Source organism: Eleutherodactylus coqui, chromosome 4 (genome assembly GCF_035609145.1).
Source record: "Eleutherodactylus coqui strain aEleCoq1 chromosome 4, aEleCoq1.hap1, whole genome shotgun sequence".
In the NCBI taxonomy this organism is placed as follows: Eukaryota; Metazoa; Chordata; class Amphibia; order Anura; family Eleutherodactylidae; genus Eleutherodactylus; species Eleutherodactylus coqui.
In genome coordinates, this window is record NC_089840.1 from 156585591 (window position 1) to 156605038 (window position 19448).

Consider the following 19448-nt stretch of genomic DNA (forward strand, 5'->3'; position numbering starts at 1 on the left):
CAACTTTGTTTCGCAGGACAACCCCTTTAAATCAGCCTAGGCAAACACATATATATGCACATATATCCACCTTTATTGGAAATCGCTAGCAGTTAAATGGTTAACGAGCTCAGTATTATACCCTGGTATGTACAAGTAGAAGTTAAAGCTAAACCACCCACTTACGGTTCCCAGAGCTAGCTATCAAGGGGAGGAACTTTTTTTTCTCAAGTACTGGATTCCTTCGGTTCAGATTGGAACATTAATAAAGTCTATGCTACTTGGGTATATAGAAATTACATGTTCATATAGCAACATACAGCTGGGGCATAAACATATGTTAATCATTAGTGCCACTGCATTCTAGGCCAATCATGAGTTGTTATGATGTTGGGGTGGGCGTGCATGTAATTGGAGCATCATATTCAGTATATTTGTATTGTACTTCCTTTGAATAAACCAGAAGAGCATCGGGGGCCTACGAATAACATCTGTCAGTTCAAATACATATATTCATGCATGAAGCTTCTCATTATAACCAATCTGGAGCAAACCAGTGAAATCTTCTGGAATAGGATTTATTCGCATAACCCTATCTTCAAAAAAGGCAAGAAGGTGGATCCAGGGAATAACAGGCCTGTGAGCCTGACTTCTAGACTGGGAAAGATCTTTGAACAAATTATTAAACAACATGTATGCAAGTATTTGGATAAAAATGGAGTAAATAACCAAAGCCAGCATGAGTTTGTAACAAGTCATGCCAGTTGAATCTAATTTCCTTCTATGACTGAATCACCGACTGAGTTGATCAGGGAAATGAGGTGGATATAGTCTATCTTGACTTTAGTAAAGCATTTGACAAAGTATCTCATAGCATATTTATTGAAAAAAATGACCAAATATGGGATTGAGGAGATAGCGAACAACAGGAAAGAGAGGGACAGTATTCAAAATCTAGAAAAGTTTGAACAGCAACTAACAGCACGGTATTTAACAAGGAGTTAAACAAAGTCCTACATCTGACCAAAAAAATGAAAAAAGCACATAAAGAATAAGGAGGAACTGGGCTAAGCAGCAACACAAGTGAAAAATACTTGGGTATACTAATAGATCATAGACTGAACATGAGTCAACAATATGATACAGCAGCCAAAAAGGCAAAAACAATTCTGGGATATATTAAGAGAAGTATAGAGTTTAGATCACGTGAGGTCATTATACCCCCCTCTACTCTTCCTTAGGCCTCCCTCACACAGGGCGTTTTACACAGCGTTTAGCGCTGCCTTTTCAGCCCAGCGCTAAACGCTGTACAACACTCCCATTCATTTCAATGGGGCTGCTCACACAGGGCTGAAAACGCAGCGCCTTCCAACGCTGCGCTTTGACAGCGATGCATGTTCTATTTTGGGGCGTTTTCAGCCCTGCGTCGCCCATTAAAATGAATGGGCAGCGGTTTCAGCACTGCTGAAAACGCGGCAACACTTCGTGCCGCGTTTTTGGCAGCGTTAACCGCTTGCCGATTTTCGGGGTGAGGGCTTGCAATAGAAGCCCTCACCCCAAAAATCAGTCCCAGCTAGGTAGACAGAAAAAAAGAAAGTTAATACTCACCTAGCCGCTGCAGTCCGGGTCGCGGCTGCTGCTCTCTGCCGCTGATCCGGGCTTCTCCAACACTCCCAAGTCTGTTGCCGGAGGCCAGGTTTGAGAACCCAGGCTCCGGCAATAGAGTGCTGTGATTGGTTGTCGGCGCCCAATCACAGCCCTTCATTGACTGTCTCAGCCAATCAGCGCCGGCAAGCTCTGATTGGCTGAAACAGTCAATGAAGGGTTGTGATTGGGCATCGAGCAAGCGCCGACAACCAATCACAGCACTCTATTGCCGGAGCCGGGGTTCTCAAACCTGGCCTCCGGCAATAGACTTCTGAGTGCAGAGGAAGCCCGGATCAGCGGCAGAGAGCAGCGGCCGCGACCCGGACTGCAGCGGCTAGGTGAGTATTTACTTTTTTTTTTCTTTTCAGCATTCTTGGCTGCGTTTTCAGCCGAGCTGAAAACGCAGCCAAAACGCTGGCATAAAGTATGCCAGCGCTGCTGAAACCGGGCGGAATCTGCAGTAAACATAGCGTTGCAAAACACTGCGTTTCTGCAAACGCCCTGTGTGAGGGAGGCCTTAGTCAGACCTCATCTGGAATACTGTGTCCAGTCCTGGGCACCCCATTTAAAAAAAAAAAAACAGACAAACTGGATTAAGTTCAAAGAAGAGTTACCAAGATGGCGAGCAGTCTGGAAATCATGTCCTATGAGGAGCGGTTAAAGGATCTGAGAATGTTCAGCTTGCAAAAAAAAAAAGGGTGAGAGGAGATTTAATAGCTGTCTACAAATATCTGAAGGGCTGTCACAATGCAGAGGGATCAGCCCTATTCTCATTTGCACAAAGAAGCAATGTGATGAAACTGAAAGGGAGGAGACACACATAAAATATAAAAAAAAAATCTTTCTGACAGTGAGGGTGATCAATGAGTGGAACAGGTTACCACGGGAGGTGGTGAGTTCTCCTTCAATGGAGTCTTCAAACAGGACAAATATCTGTTTGGGATGATTTAGTGAATCCTGCACTGAGCAGGGGGTTAGACCAGATGACCCTGGAGGTCCCTTCCAACTCACCATTCTATGATTCTATGATCTAGAAAGGCAATCTACCTATACAGAGAAGATAGACTTCCAAGTACATTAATTGCAGAGCGGTTATCTCATGGTTATCAGTAATCTTTGAGATACATCCAATCTTTTGGGAAGTGTGTTTAGGTGTTTGCTTTAGTTACCCTATTGGTGTTTTTATCATTTAAATAAATATAGATTATTTTTAGTTAGTTTAATCTGTGAAGTATATACTGAAGAGAATCTAACTGACTTCTATGTGTATATACTGAGAATACCTCACCTCTCTGAGTATATACTGAGGAGAATCTACGTCACCTCTATGTGTATACACGGAGTATAATGTAGCTCATCTCTAGGAGTATAATGAAGAGCATCGGTACTGGTGCATCTTGTCTCCACCACAATAATGGGTGGAGACAAGGCTTGGCAGTCCTTTGAAGGCAACTCCCCAGCGGCTGATTGGCTGCCGAAGACGTGCCCTCCCGAGCTCTGACACCTGCCTCATCCTCCCAGGACTGAAGTTGCGGCCGCTACTTCTGCGGGGCAGCCAGGTACTCTATGTGTTTATACTGAGAAAAATCTAACGGTCCTTTATATGTATATACTGAACAGAATCTAACTGATGTGCGTCTACTGAGGGCAATTTACCTCACCTTCATGTGTATATACTGAGTAGAATCCACCTCACCTCTATGTGTATATACTGAAGACAATCTACTTCACCTCTGAGTATAAACTGAGGTGAATATGACCGACATCTATGTGTATATACTGAGTAGAATCTAATTTACATCTATGTGTATATATTGAAGAGAATCTAGCTCACCTCTGTGTATACACTGATGAGAATCTACCTCACATCTAGGTGTTTAAACTAAGAAGAATCTAATTCACCTCCATGTGTATATACTAAGGAGAATGCACCTCAACTGTATGTGCATATACTGAAAAAAATCTTCCTCAGCTCAATGTGTATATACTGAGGAGAATCTAACTCACCTCTATATGTATATAATGAGGAGAATCTACCTGTCTTCCATGTATATATACAGAAGAGAATCTTCCTCACCTCTATGTGTACATACTGAGAAGAAATTACATCACCTCTATGTGTATATACTGAGGAGAATCTACTTCACCTCTTTGTGTATACACAGAGTGTAATCTACCTCATCTTTATGTGTATAAGGAAGAGAAACTGTACTGGTGCATCTTGTCTCCACCACAATAATGGGTGGAGACAAGGCTTGGCAGTTCTTTGAATGCAACTCACCAGCGGCTGATTGGCTGCCGAAGACGTGCCCTCCTGGGCTCTGCCTCCTGCCCCCAGCTGCTGATTGGCTGCCGCAGATGTGCCCTCCTGAGCTCTGCCTCGTGCCTCATCCTCCCAGGGCTTACGCTGCGGTGGCTACTTCTGCAGGGCAGAGAGGTACTGCAGCAACTCTACCTCTATGTGTATATACTGAAGAGAATCTACCTCACCTCTATGTATATATACTGAGGAGACTCCATCTCACCTCTATGTATATATACTGAGGAGACTCCATCTCACCTCTATGTATATATACTGAGGAGACTCCATCTCACCTCTGTGTGTATATACTGAGTAGAATCTACCTCACCTCTATGTGTATATACTGCCAAGAATCTACCTCACCTCTATGTGTATATACTGCCAAGAATCTACCTCACCTCTATGAGTATATACTGCCAAGAATCTACCTCATCTCTATTAGTATATACTGAGGATAATCTACCTCACCTCTATGTGTGAATACTGAGGAGAATCTAACTGACATCTATGTATATATACTAAGGAGAACCCACCTCAGAGATTAGAGCTGCAAGAAAATAATTTGCATATTCCCTGTGCATTCTGGGAAGAGCAAAGAAAAACTACAAGTGGGAAGATTGTTCGGATTAGCTAGGTCTTGCTGCTCGGAGGACATCGCAAGACGTTGTACACTTAGTAGTATCTTATAGGTTATATATCTTCACTACACTTCTTGACTTTTAGAAGTTTGGAAGTGGACATTAACTGACAACATGGAAAAAGGAAAAGGAAAGGAGCCATATGATGAGATGCAACGTATGCTATATGTTTAAAGACCTACTAGAAGAAAAGCCAAACTTCACCTGCCAGAAATGTAAGCTTGTGTCTCTACTGAAGGAAAAGATGCATAGTCTACAGGAGAGAATAGCTATATTGAAAATTATAAAGGAAAATGAGGATTTCCTTGACAGAGTAAAAGAAAGTCTTCAAAATGTTGAAGGAAAAAAATGTCCAGTATACCTAAAAAGAGGCAGAAGAATGAAAGCATGTGACGCAAAGAAGCAGGGGGATCAGGAAGCCCCCATAGAACTTGGGAACCAGTACCAGGTTCTCACACAGGAGGCCCTGATACTGGTTCTTGAGCAGAAGGAGAAAGAGGTACAGCAAGAAATAACTCTACCCACAAAGAACAGAGCATAGGAGAAAACATAGGAGAGCATAGGAGAATACTCAAAGAACTGTGTAGTAAGCACACACTGTCCTCTCGAATTGAGAAACAGAAGTGCTGTTGTGAAGAAGAAAATTATTGAGAGGAACAGAGGCTGCTGTCTGCAGACCTGACACCTCCCAAGAGGTGTGCTGTCTTCCAGCTGCACAAATCAAAGATGTGTCTGATAGGCTGTCAAGACTCTTCAGTCCTACAGAACACCACCCGTTCCTACTAATACATGTAGGGACAAAGGAAATTGAAACTATCAGCAGAGACATTGAAGACTTAAAGAAGGTGAAGGAAATAGGGTCACAGGTGGTCTTCTCATCCATCATCCCACTGAATGGCCATGGAATAAGAAGATGGAATAAGATTCTATAGGTGAACAACTGGCTACGTCGATGGTGCCATATGCAAAGATTTGGATTTCTAGACCATGGAATGAATTACCTATATGATGAATTGCTTTCTAGAGACGAGCTGCACCTTACAAAAACAGGTAAGCATATATTTGCTGGGCGCGTTACTTCACTCATTAGGAGAGCTTAAACTAGAACAATATGGGAAGGGAAGTGAAAGGCCAGGTAAAAATATACAGCTAATTAATACATTTGAGAACCTTGCTATTAGAAGTGGAAAGAAAGAACAGAGACAAAAATTCAGAAGGAAAGCAGAGGAGCAAGAGACAGCGATCACAAACTAAAATGTTTCTACACAAATGCCCAAAGCATGGGGAAAAAAAGAGAATTGGAGCTCCTAACACAGAAAGAGAAATATGATGTCATAGGCATCACGGAAACTTGGTGGAATAATACACATGATTGGAATAGAAGGCTTGAACGATGCAACTTATTTATAAGAAACAGACCTATAAAAAGGGGAGGAGGTATTGTGTTGTATTTTAGGAACGGATACAAGGAGGGAACAACAATGGACACTATTGTAGGCATTTACTATAGGCCACTTGGACAAGCAGAAGATATTGATTTGCTCTTTCTACACCAGATGGCCAAGCTCTCAAAATAGCATGACATAGTGATTATGGGAGATTTTAACTATCCAGACATTTGTTGGGAATCTCTCTCAGGTAAAAGGAATGGATCCAACAAACTCTTATCCGCTATTGCTGACAACTTTATCTTTTAAAAGGCAGAAGAGAAAACAAGGGGATCTGCTATCTTGGATCTAATTCTCACCAGCAGGGAGTAAATGGTTGAGGAAGTAAAGGTGGCTGGGAACTTGGGAGGCAGTGATCATGCTATCCTTGAATTATGGATAAAAAGGGGAGGAAGACCTGAAAAAAACTCAGACCTCAAAGTTGGATTTCAGAAAGGCAGATTTTAATGAATTCAGAAAGAGGTTAGGAAGAATCCAATAGCTGGATGTTTTTAAAGACAGAAATGTCAAAGAAGGTTGGGAAATATTGCAAAATGAGATTCTCAAAGCACAATCATTAACAATCACTAAAAGAAGGAAGAATGGGAAGCATTTAAAGAGACCAGGATGGATGAACACACAACTTGCGCACATGTTAAAAACAAAGAAAATTAGGTTTAGCAAATGGAAAGTGGGGGGAATGTCTAAAGAAGAATATAATGCAGTCTGCAGAAACTGTAGGGCAATTGTCAGAAAAGCTAAAGCTGATAATGAATTGATGCTTGTAACAGAGCCCAAAAGCAATAAAAAAGGATTTGGGGGGATATGTCAAAAGCAAAAGAAAAGTCAAGGATGCCATTGGTTGTTTACAAGATAAAAATGGTACATTGGTTAAAGGGGTTGTCTCGCGCCGAAACTTTTTTTTTTTTTTTCCATAGGCGGGGGGCCTATGGAAATAACTCTGAAGAACTGGAGCCCTGGATGCAGACCGCACGGGAGGTAGGGGTGACTGCTACACAGGAGGAGATCCCGGAGGACCCCTGCAGTGAGGAGACGCAGACCCAGGCATGGGACAGGGGAGTCAGCACAGATGGAGGGGGGAGGGGGAGCGGCTGCACGCCATACAATGAGGAGGCAGCGGCACCCTCACCAGAAGCTCTCTGTGCACAAGGAGCTCTCACCCCCTAGGGACTGAGCAACATGGGGCCTGATCAGCCTACTATAAAGGCACCCCCAGCACCCTACCAGAGCCAGCTAGACCCGCAGGCAGGCCAAAAGTGCCCCATAAGAAAGGGGACAGGAAAAAGGAACTTGGGAAGCAATATGAAGGGAACACAAGAGACTGTGTTCCCCAGCCTGGCGAAGAAGAGAGAGTAAAGTGCAACCCTAACCTCTAAATCCACCCAGCATTCCAGCACCATGGGAGCCCGGGCTCCTCAGTTAATTGAGGAAGACTGGGATTAGAGAGCCCACTTGAGGACCATCACCACAAAAGGGGAGATGAATGACCTGCTGCAGAAGCTGGACACAGCCCATAAACAGGACATAGCAGTCCTGCAGAAAGACATTAGACATGTTGGGCAGAGGGTAGTGGAAATGGAGGAGACCCAGGATAAGTTCCAAAGCACCATGTTGGAGCATGCGCATATCCCGGAAATGCAAGCTCATCAAATCGCCGAGTTAACCAATCACATCGACGACATAGAAAAGTGCCACAGGCACAATAACCTCCGGATAAGAGGACTGTCTGAAGAGGTCGGTAATGGCCAACTAGAGGACTGGGTTACCGAGTTCTTCAATTATCTTCTGGAGAGACCACTGGACTCCGTCCTGGAATTAGACAGAGTGCACCGTGCACTTGGACTGAAACCAACGGACCCTGCTAAGCCCAGAGATGTTCCATACAGAGTCCACTTTTACAAAGAAAAAGAACAAATTCTACAGCGCTCACGTACAGCGGAGGACCTGCAGTTTAAAGGACGCTCGTTGGCCATATACCCTGACCTGTCCAAACGCACACTCTAACTTCGGAGGGCCCTTAAAGCGCTACTGAGTGTCATGAGGGAAATAGACATTCTGTACAGGTGGGGATTCCCTATGCAGCTACAAGCCAGAAAAGGAGGGAAATTAGCCGTGTTCAGACACCTCGGCAACCTACCCAAGTTCCTCGGGACTCTGGAGCTACCCCAAATAGCGATTCCCGACTGGCCCAAAATTGAAGGAATGCTGGTCCCGCCGCCCAGACTGGAGTGGCAAGAAGCGAGCGAATCGAGATGGAGGGCAAAAAGCAGACCTCTGAGAGATCAAGACACCGGCTGAAGGACGGCATACAATGGGTTCAGTGGCCTGCTCCTTGACAGGACATGATACTGAGCTGGTCCCTCTTGCTTGTGTCCCTATTCGCTCAGATCTCTTCTACTAAATCCCCCTGTTCCCTCTTATTTACTACGTTAAAGGGTCCTGCGGCGGACGCGATTGTAGCCTGCAGTTATGCAAACTTTCTTTACTCTACCCCATCCCCCCCTTTTTTTCTTCCTTTTTTAAATTTATTTATCTCTTTCTCTTTTCTTCCTCTCTCCCCTCTCCATCTCTTTCTTCTGCTTATTTCTGTTTTTTTCTCTTGAAGTTATAGGAAAAATTCTAGTCAGCGGGGAAGGCGGGGGCAGACCTCCATTTTCGGTCTCCCCTCTTCCCCACCTAGGATAGGCAGCTCTAAGCTGCATTAGTTGCTAGAGTTCGGTGGAGTTTAGTAAGTACTATAGATTGGCGAGGCCCTAATTAAGGCCCACTAATGTTTCTGGTTCCTTTTTCCCCCCGTCCTTCCCTCCCCAGACCTTTCCAAGTCTCCCCTTTCCCCACCCAACCTCGACCTTGCTTGAACTCCGCAGGGAGCTTTCTTGACTCATGCGGTTATGGCTAACCTGACGGTGTGCTCCTACAATGCCAAGGGGTTGAACATCCCCTCTAAAGGAGGCCAAATTCTTTTATATGCAGAAAAAAGGGAGAAGGGTGCTCCTATTTCAGGAGACACAATTCAAGGCTGGAGAGATCCCCTCTTGCTCCACAAAAGCATACCCCACGTGGTATCATAGCCCGAATCTAACCCGAAAGACAGGTGGGGTGTCCATTGTGTTTCATAGCTCCCTACAGGCCTAAACCCTTGGCACGATGTGCGACCCTGAGGGCAGATACCCATTTATCAAAGTTGAACTGTTAGGCAGATTAATTACGTTTGCTAACCTGTATTTCCCGAATCAGGGCCAGACCTCCTTTGGAATCACCGCTTTGAGAGAGCTGTCGAACTTTGCAGATGGCACTGTCATCGTATTGGGAGGTGACTTCAACATGACGACGGACCCAGAACAAGATTAGTCATCTGGTAGGTCCTCGGTCTCTCGGGCAGCAACTCGATCCCTGGAGAGGGAGTTGGGGGAACATGCACCTAGTGGACCTATGGTGTTTGTTGCACCCGAGCATCAGGGACTACACTTTTCACTCAATAGCCAACAACAGTTATGGTAGGTTAGACATCCTAGAGGAATTTCGCCTCTACTATGAAAAGCTCTACAGTATTGAACAATCCACCTCGGCAGATAACGGGGAGAGGGGCGAGGAAAAAGGCTACTTGGAGGAATATGGCCCAGGCCCACTGGGAGCGGAGGAGGCTGGGGCTATGGAGGAGGACTTCACTTGCGAAGAGAAAGCTGAAACAAGCAAAAATCTTAAAATAGGCAAGAGCCGAGGCCCGGACGGGTTTTCGGACTGATTTTTCAAGCTTTTTGTGGAGGAACTGACCCTACTTTTAACACAAGTTTTCAACGAGGTGTCTCGAGGGAGCCCCTTCCTGCCCCAGGCTCACATTGTGGTAATCCCAAAGCCGGGGAAAGACCCCTCCTCATGTGCCAGTTACAGGCCTATTACCTTGATAAACATAGATGTAAAAATGATGGCAAAAATCATAGCAAACAGGCTTAGCAGTCATATCCTTGACCTGGTCTATAGAGACCAGGTGGGATTTGTCCCAGGCAGGGAAGCCAGGGACAATACTATTAAATCTATCTCCTTGATCTCCCGGGCAAGAACAGCAGGAAGACCATTGTGCTTGCTGGTGGTAGACGCAGAAAAGGCGTTCGACAGGGTCAGCTGGAGGTTCTTGGAAGGGACCCTCCGTCGGATAGGCCTGGGGCAAAGGATGAGAGAATGGATCATGGCTCTATATAATGGCCCATCCACAGGAGTTCGGGTCAATGGCGCCCTCTCGGACTTTATATTGATTAATAATTGAACCCGTCAGGGATGCCCCCATTCGCCCTTGCTATATGTTCTATCCATGAAATCTTTGCCACTGCCATTAGGAAAAATGAGTCTGTCCGAGGTCAGACGGAGGGCCTCTCTGGCCATAAGATGGCACTGTTCACAGACGACCTTCTCCTGTTCCTGTCAAACCGTAGGGTGGGGCTGCTTGTGGTGATGAGGGAGTTTGAGAGGTATAGTTGGGTTAGCAACTTTAAAGTTAACCTACAGAAATCAGAGATACTCAATGTAACTCTCCCTCAGGAAGAGGTCAGGGTACTCTCGGAATCATTCTCCTTCAAATGGAGAGACTCGTATATCAAGCACTTAGGAGTTCAGCTCCCTGCGGACCCGACACAGTTTTTTTAACTAAACTTTCTGCCATATACAAACAAACTCAGGGCGAATCTGAGCAGATGGAGCCCATTGTATGTTTCATGGACAGGACAGATTAATGCCATAAAGACTGACCCCCTCCCAAAGTTTCTGTACCTGTGCCAGACACTCCCGGTATCCCTCGAACGGCAGTACCTTCTCAACATCCGCTTCCTAATCACTAACTTTGTATGGATGGGTCGCAGACTTAGCTATAGACTGCGTACGCGAGCCAAAGAGGAGGGGGGACTGGGGCTCCCAGATTTCTCGCTATACTACAAGGCCAGCCTCGCAAACTTCGTCCTCACTCGAATGCAGGGGAGAACTACGAAACTATGGGTAGAAATGGAGTACGAGATGGACGCTCGGACAGTGCAAGGGGCTTCATGGATCCCAGGACGGTTCCTAGGGGACCTACAGACCCTTTCATCCTTCGCGCTGGGGGTCCTTAAGATTTGGGGGGTAGGTGCCCTGAGATTGGGTCTGGTGTCTACACTGGGCCCCCTTACACCATTGGTCACCAACCCACAGTTCCCAGCAGCTAGAAACAACGCCTCTTTGATGTCCCTCCCTAGCTCTCCCATCCCTAGGGTTAGAAACGTGGCTACACAATCTGGGATGAAATCCCTGACGGAGATCTACGGCAGTGCTACTCCCCTTCCAGGAGCCTGGCTGAGTTACCTTCAGGTGAGGGGCTTTGTGGAGTCCCTGATGCCCAGGGGCTGTGGAGGTAGACAGCTGACACCATTTGAGTCCCATTGCATGTCGTCGACGCCTACCTAACATGGGATCTCAGTCATTTATAAGTTGCTGCTGAAAATAGAGACAGGGGATGAACTCCCTAGTTAGACGGGCCAGTGGGAGTCAGAAATAGGAGGGAGTCGCTCCAGAGCAGAATGGCAAAGGCCTTCCTTATGTGTCATAAAAGGTCTAGATTTGGCAGGCTTCAGGAGCAGAATTTCAAGGTCTTATCCAGCTGGTATTGGATACCGTCGAGGCTGCATCAATTAGATGCCCAGATCCCTCCGATTAGCTGGAGGTGCCAAAAAGACCATGGAACAATGCTACACATATGGTGGGAATGCTTCCCAGTCAGAGACCTGTGGAATAATGTGGAAATACTATACAATGCTATGACCAGGTCGGCGGTGTCCATAACAGCTGAGATGGCCCTTCTCCTGATGCTCCCTGGGTCCATCGCCAAAATTAAAGCAGACCTACTGAGGTTGGTCATTTTGGCGGTGAGGATGTCTGTCCCTGGTTTGTGGAGATCTACGTCTCCCCCATCAAGAATAATATGGACAGAGCAATTAGATCTACTCATGCGATATGAAGAAGAAGGGTCTGAGAATAAACAGGAGCGGACAGGCATACACTACCTATGGAGACCTTGGATTGCGATGAGCGCTTCCGATCTTTTCAAAACTTGGTTGGAGTCAGGTAGACTGGACCCATAAAGAGTCATCAGCATCACGAAGCGGGGTTGCTTCATTTTCCTTGTCCCTTTATCCCTTTCCCGGTCTTCCTTTTCTTCCCCCTCCCCCCCCATCCACATTCCCAGTTGGATAGTTTATATTACTTGTATTTTTTCTATTGTTGTCAGAGATGCAGAGATCTATTCATTTAATAGTCCTATCAGCATGATGTGTTGGTTGCTTTTCCATCATGGACATCTGAATGTGTTTCTGATTGATGGTACTGCATTGAAAGTGCTTATTCGAAAAGCTTAATAAAATTGATTGAACCTAAAAATGATTTTGAGAAGGCCAAACTTTTAAATTCCTATTTTGTGTCTGTTTTCTCTCAGAAAGAAGATGGAACATCACTGATCTTCCCTGTGCTATTGGGGGAATAAAAAAATGCAGGCTATCGATAAGCAGAGAGATGGTGAGGGAACACTTAGCTAACTTAAATTAATTCAAGTCACACAGTCCATATGAATTACATCCTAGGATACTAAAGGAAGCAGCGGAGGTAATAATCTTTGAAAATTCCTGGAGAACGGGAGAAGTCCCAGAAGATTGAAAAATGGCAAATGTTTTCTCTATCTTTAAAATAGGGAAGAACGTGGATCCAGGAAACTACAGGCCTGTGAGCCTGATTTATACCAGGAAAGATCTTTGAACAAATTATTAAACAGCATGTATGCAAGTACTTGGATAAAAATGGAGTAATTAACCAGAGCCAGCATGGTTTTGTAACAAACAAGTCATGCCATATTAATCTAATTTTCTACTATGACAGAATCACCAACTGGGTTGATCAGGGAAATGCGGTGGATATAGTATATCTTGACTTTAGTAAAGCATTTGACAAAGTATCTCATACCATACTTATTGGAAAAAATGACCAAATATGGGATTGACAAGGCAACTGTTAGGTGGATTCACAACTGGCTAAATGATCGTACTCAAGGAGTGGTCAGAAATGGCTCCCATCCAAGTGGAAGAATGTATCAAGGGGGTACCACAAGGCTCTGTCCTAGGCCCAGTGTTGTTCAACATTTTTATAAATGATCTGGAGAAGGGAATTGATGGAAAACTGATCAAATTTGCAGACGACACAAAGCAAGGAGGGATAGCTAACACTAGGGAAGAGAGAAAGCATTCAAAAATATCGAGAAAAGGTTCATCACCGGGGGGCAACTAACAGAATGGTATTTAACAAGGAAAAATGCAAAGCCCTACATCTGGGCAAGAAAAATTAAATAAAACACATATAGAATGGGAGGTAGTGGACTAAGCAGCGCATGTGAAAAAGACTTGGGTATACTAATAGATCATAGACTGAACATGAGTTTTTTTATTCCCCTCTACTCTTCCTTAGTCAGACCTCATCTGGAATACTGTGTCCAGTTCTGGGCACCCACTTTAAAAAGGACATGAACAAACTGGAGCAAATTAGAGAAAAGTTTCCAAGATGGTGTGTGGTCTGCAAATCATGTCCCATGAGGAATCGTTAACCCCTTTTGGCAGCACGCCCGGAAAATCTCCGGGGCTTGCTGCACGGAACATTCAGTTAAATCCCGGAAGATTTCCGTGGACAGCTCTAGTGCTGAAATGTGCAGAGCACTGAGCTGTCATCTGAAATCTTCCGGGGTTTTTACTGCATACTTAGCGCAGCAAGCCTCGGAGATGTCCCTGCCATAATACCAAATGTCAAAGTAGTACAGTACTTTCAAATACTAGCGAGATTAATCCTTTGTCTGACTCCGCTGTCAGGCATGCGTTTGGGAGAAAAAAATTTAAATTAGTCTCCAACGCATGCCACGCAACACGCGAGAGAGGCTCGAGCACCATTGAAATCAATGGGCGATGATAGTTATTCCTTCACCCCCACGGGGAGTCCCCTCATCGCTTTACACTGTGACAATGCTGTCACACTGTTCAGTGATGAGGGGACTCCCCGCGGCAATGATTTTCGGCGATAAATTTAATGAATGGCCGAGTGCTTCCTGTGACTGGCTGAGCGTTGTGACCAATCACAGGCAGCGCTCAGCTACCAGAGGAATAGCTGTTGTCAGCGGCACACCAAATAAGTCCACTCTGTGGTGAAGTAATCATCAGAGGTGCTTGCTCCGTAGTATAGGGCTTTAGACTCCTCAGCCCTCAATATTCAAACCAAGATACATATAGGGGTGCAGCACTCAGGAACTTAATCCAGCATCATGTCAGTAAGTAAAATTGTAGAAATTTATTCTTCCTCCATAAAATGCATGCAATGTTTCGACCAGTAAGGCACCGTTTTTTGTCAAGCATACAGATCTATTCAAAATAGCACATATAAAAGCACTAACAGAAAACCCATAAACCAATAACAAACCACTAAAAACCACACCTCTTGGCAGTCTTAGCCATTCATTGGTGCTGCCAACTTCATGGCAGGTATACCCACTTCTGGATGAGAGTAGCTCATACGCCTCACAGCTACAGATTTACATAATTGCATGGACTAAGGGCTATCTGGCATTTAGCTGGATTGTACAATTTTGTATCCACATACAACAACAACCATCATCCAATGTGGATACACACCTCCGCAGCGACTGCGCACTCAGGCTGTCCCATTGTTCAACACCCTGCGTCTGATCCTCGTCACAGCGCACGCGTTAGGAGAATCTCGTCTCAAGTGCTTGCGTGAGATCACGGCAACGTCGAGAGATACATTGTACAGGATAAATGTAAGATTATGCACATGGAAAGGCGAATCGGATGCCACTAATATACACTAAATGGGGTACGGCTAGGGAAATGTGAAATGGAAAAAGACCTGGAGGTACTATAGTTGACTGTAGACCTAACTGGAGCAACCAATGCCAGTCAGCTGCTGCAAAAGCAAATAAAGTCTTGGGGTGCATTAAAAAAAGGTACAGGGCAAGGGACGAAAACATTATTCTTCCACTATATAATGTGGAGACTAGACATTTTTTTAGAGTGCTACGATATTACAGGATATAAACATTAGGTGACCAGTGGGGTTGTTGATCCGGGTCTTGAAGTTAGGTAGGAAGTCAAATGTTGATCCAGGGATTATTCTATTATTATGGAGTCAGGAAGAAATTTTTTCCTCCAAATGAGCTAAATTGGCATCTACCTTGGTGTTTTTTTGCCTTTCTCTGGATCAACAAGGGAAAAGGGGGTTGGAAACAGGCTGAACTAGATGGACATTGTCTTCATGTAGCCTAACATACCATGCTATTATGTAACACTATGGGGGCAAATACTAGATGATCTTACCTTTTTGTTATAAGGGTTAGATATTACTAAAGTAGTGTCATCAGAGCCAGAAAGTAAGTACTCTCCTGTTCTATTCCAGGAAATTGTATTCACCTGTTTGTAAGGAGAAAAAGCAAATTGAGAAAAAAGAAGTTGCCAAAAACAAATCTATATTAAAGGAAATGCATGATCAGAAAATGTGCTATTGTATCAAGTAAAATACTTTTAGAATCTTGCGTGCTTGTTTAATTTTCAATGCCTCGATCTACATTAAAAAAAAATCCTCAACTTTTTCATGGTACTTTTACACAGGCCAAAAAAAAGAAAAAGACAGCAGTCTCGTGTAAAAGCAGGACCCAACAGGGTACTGAGCATAAAATTGCTCATTAATGGCTAGTTGCTCCGTCTCAGCTCACTGAAACAAAGTGAACACTGACTGACTTCTAAACAGGCAGTATACAATGCCTGATCAAAGTGAATAAAGGCAGGAGACTGAAATAGAAATCCAGCACGCTCCACCTACCTTCACTAAGCAACTTTTGCGCCTGCGTGAAAGCACAGTAGCGATGCCCATTGGAACTGCTGCCGGGTGGTCGACCCATATAAAAGTGCCCTAAGGCCAACAGTCTCATTATCATCACAGGCAGGATTACAATAAAATCAGACACCAATGTGTAGATAACAGGAACCACCATTAACAAGAGGTGATGTCACAGCATAACCCTCTCTGCACGTTACAGACTACACCTAGAAAAGTCTCCCATATAAGTCAGTGGGTCCCACCTTTCCCTTAGGTAAATAGTCTCTTATTTCTATTTTAAGCATCGCTAAATGCTGTTAAATGCAGCTCAGGCAAGATGGCTGCCCCCATAGTCTTGTACAGAAAACAGAATAAATAAGTCTACAATCAGAAAATAAAAACATTAGAAAATGGAAAGGGTTTCAAAATATGGTTGTACTTGGTAAAACAAAAAATTAACAGGCAGATTACCCTTCCATATGTAAAGTGTGTAAAAAACTGGAATTACTCTTACCATTAATTCCTTTTCCATGAGTCCATCATGACAGCACACATGGAATAAAAGATTTGTGGCAGCATGCAAGGATGCAACAAAATCTATCCTTTATTCTTCCTCCATTGTAAAAGCTGAAACGTTTCAATCTTGCAAAAAGATCTTTGTCAAAGATCCTTGACAAAGATCTTTTTGCAAGATCGAAACGTTGCAGCTTTTACAATGGAGGAAGAATAAAGGATAGATTTTATTGCACCCTGCCACAAATCTTTTTTCTGTGATTATCTGGAATTTCTGGATCCAAATTCCCTTCTGTGGTGTGCATAGTGAATACAGTCCTGCTTTATTCAAGCTTAAAAAGAGTGCTGCTTGTACCTATATTTGTGAACTAGCTGATATACCCAGCTTCGCCCGAGTTAATTTGGTACTGGTGTTTATCTGGTGGTCACACGGAAATCTTATGAAGTCATGGTTACTTTAGAGATACCGGAAAAACATATGTTCACCATTTTGCATAGTTCTCTGCTTTACCCAGGAAACACCACGGGAGGTAACCATGCGACGTTTCCTTTATATAAAATGACATCAGGAAGTGAGAGAATTAGATTCCATACGTAAAATGTGGATGCTAATTCTTTTGCGCTTAGAATTGAACAATCGAGGTGGGACCCATTAGCTTTTCCTATTTATGACATATTCAATGCTCGTGCCAAATTTCACGTTTCTATGACACCGGAAAGTGAAAAAATTACATTCCGTACGTAAAATATGGACGCTAATTCTTTTGCGCATTGAATTGAATAATCGAGTTGGGACCCATTAACTTTTCCTATTTATGACATATTCAATGCCCGTGCCAAATTTTAAGTTTCTATGTGAGAAAATTACATTCCGTACGTCAAATTTGGACGCTAATTCTTTTGCGCATAGAATTGAAAAATGGAGTTCGGACCCATTAGCTTTTCCTATTTATGACATAATCAATGCTCGTGCCAAATGTCACGTTTCTATGACACTGGAAAGTGAGAAAAATACATTCCGTACGTAAAATTGTGACGCTAATTGTTTTGCGCATAGAATTGAATAATCGAGTTGGGACCCATTAGCTTTTCCTATTTATGACATAATCAATGCTCCTGCCAAATTTCGAGTTTCTATGACACCGGGAAGTGAAAGAATTAGATTTTGTACGTAAAATTTGGACGCTAATTCTTTTGCGCATAGAATTGAATAATCAAGTTGGGACCTAATAACTTTTCCTATTTATGACATTCAATGCTCGTGCCAAATTTTAAGTTTCTATGACATTGGGAAGTGAGAGATTTAGATTATGTATGTTAAATTTCGACGCCAATTCTTTTGCGCTAGAATTGAATAATCGAGTTGGGACCCAATTACTTTTCCTATTTTGGAGATAATCTATGCTTGTGCCAAAATTCATGTTTCTACGACATCGGGAAGTTCGAGAACTTTTGGCGAGTCAGTCAGTGAGTGAGTGAGTGAGCGAGTGAGTCAGTGAGGGCTTTCGTCTTTATATATATAGATGACAGCACACATGGAAGTTGCCCTCTTGATCTTGTTGGGACAGGAAGAGGCGAGTTTAAAAGGCCATCTCCGACTACCATCTCCAGTGACTTCAAAACACAACGGATACGTGGCCCAATATTTTATTGTTACTGAGAAAACAAACGTACTGTTATGTTACATGCACAATATACAGTAATTAACAAGGGTGGCAAGTATGCGCTGTCATAATGGACTCCTGGAAAAGGAATTAACGGTAAGAATAATTCCAGTTTTACCATTACTTCCATCCTGACAGCACACATGGAGGCAATAACAAATTATTACAAGACACATCAGAAGGCAATCACGGCCTGGAGGACCTTCCACCCAAAGGCCAGCTCCCTCTCAGAGTGGAGGTCCAAGCGATAGTGCTTGGCAAAGGTGTGGATGCTAGACCATGCTGCAGCTTTACAAATTTGTTCTGTTGAGGCTTCACTACATTCAGCCCATGAAGAGGCGAGAGCCCTCGTAGAGTGAGAGGTTATCCCTTCAGGAACCGATAAATTTTTGGATTTATATGCTTAATATACAGGCAGGTAGGAACTATTAGGGGTTGATCCAGGGAACAGTCTGATTGCCATTAGGGAGTCAGGAAGGAATTTTCCCCCCAAAAGGGCTAATTGGCTTCTGCCCTTGGGGTTTTTTGCCTTCCTCTGGATCAACACAGGAGGATAGACAGGCTGGACTAGATGGACATTGTCTTCATTCAGCCTTACATACTATGTTACTATGTAATGAATTGCTATCTTTATCCATCTAACGATGGTATCTAAATTCCCCTTATTTTGACCCTGAAACTGAAGGAACAGATCTGATTTCTAAAAGTCTGTGAGACTTGTAAATAAGTTAGGCCTGCACGTCTGACATCTAAATTATGCAGGCACTGCTCTTTATTATTCCTAAAATTCTGACAAAAGGAAGGTAGAATTACTTTTTGTTCCATATGGAATTTGGACACTACTTTGGGAAGAAAAGAAGGATTCAGTCTAAAGACTATTCTATCATCCAGAATTTATAAGTATGGTTCCTTACAGAATAAAGCTCGTAATTCGCCAATTCTTCTAGCAGTCGCAATGGCTGTTAAGAAGACTACTTTAATAGACAGGTTTCTGAGCGCTATTGACGTTATAGGTTCGAAAGGAGGTTCACAGAGACTATCCAAGACCACATTGAGGTCCCATGCAGGAATTGATTTCCTAACAAAAGGTTTATGCCGATCTGCTCCCTGTAGAAATCTGTGTAGAGCTGCTACCTGTACTCGCAGGATTCTAGGGCTAAGACCCTTATCTAGACCTTCCTGTAAAAACGTAAAGATCTTCACTAGATTAGGATTATTAGGATCTGGAATATCTGGACTGGATGAATTTTCTCCAAACCCTCCAGTATATCAGAGATAGACTCATTACGGTTCTTTAGGAGTGTCTCTATTACCTTGGGCGGAAGTCCTTGATCCCTCAACCTGCGCCATTCAGGAGCCAAGCCGTCAGTTTCAA

At 43.7% G+C, this 19448-nt stretch overlaps 1 protein-coding gene across 5 annotated transcripts in view; it reads right to left on the reverse strand.

Annotated features, from left to right (window-relative positions):
- The window catches only part of DCAF6 (DDB1 and CUL4 associated factor 6), a 992542-nt gene that overhangs the window by 859795 nt on the left and 113299 nt on the right, over positions 1–19448 (reverse strand). For 4 of the 5 annotated variants that reach the window (XM_066600324.1, XM_066600329.1, XM_066600327.1 and 1 more), the window contains exon 4: positions 15398–15490. The exons of the other annotated variant lie outside the window; for it this stretch is intronic. In XM_066600324.1, coding sequence (XP_066456421.1) covers positions 15398–15490 — 93 coding nt within the window. The remainder of the gene's footprint in view (positions 1–15397; positions 15491–19448) is intronic. 5 annotated transcript variants of the gene reach the window in all.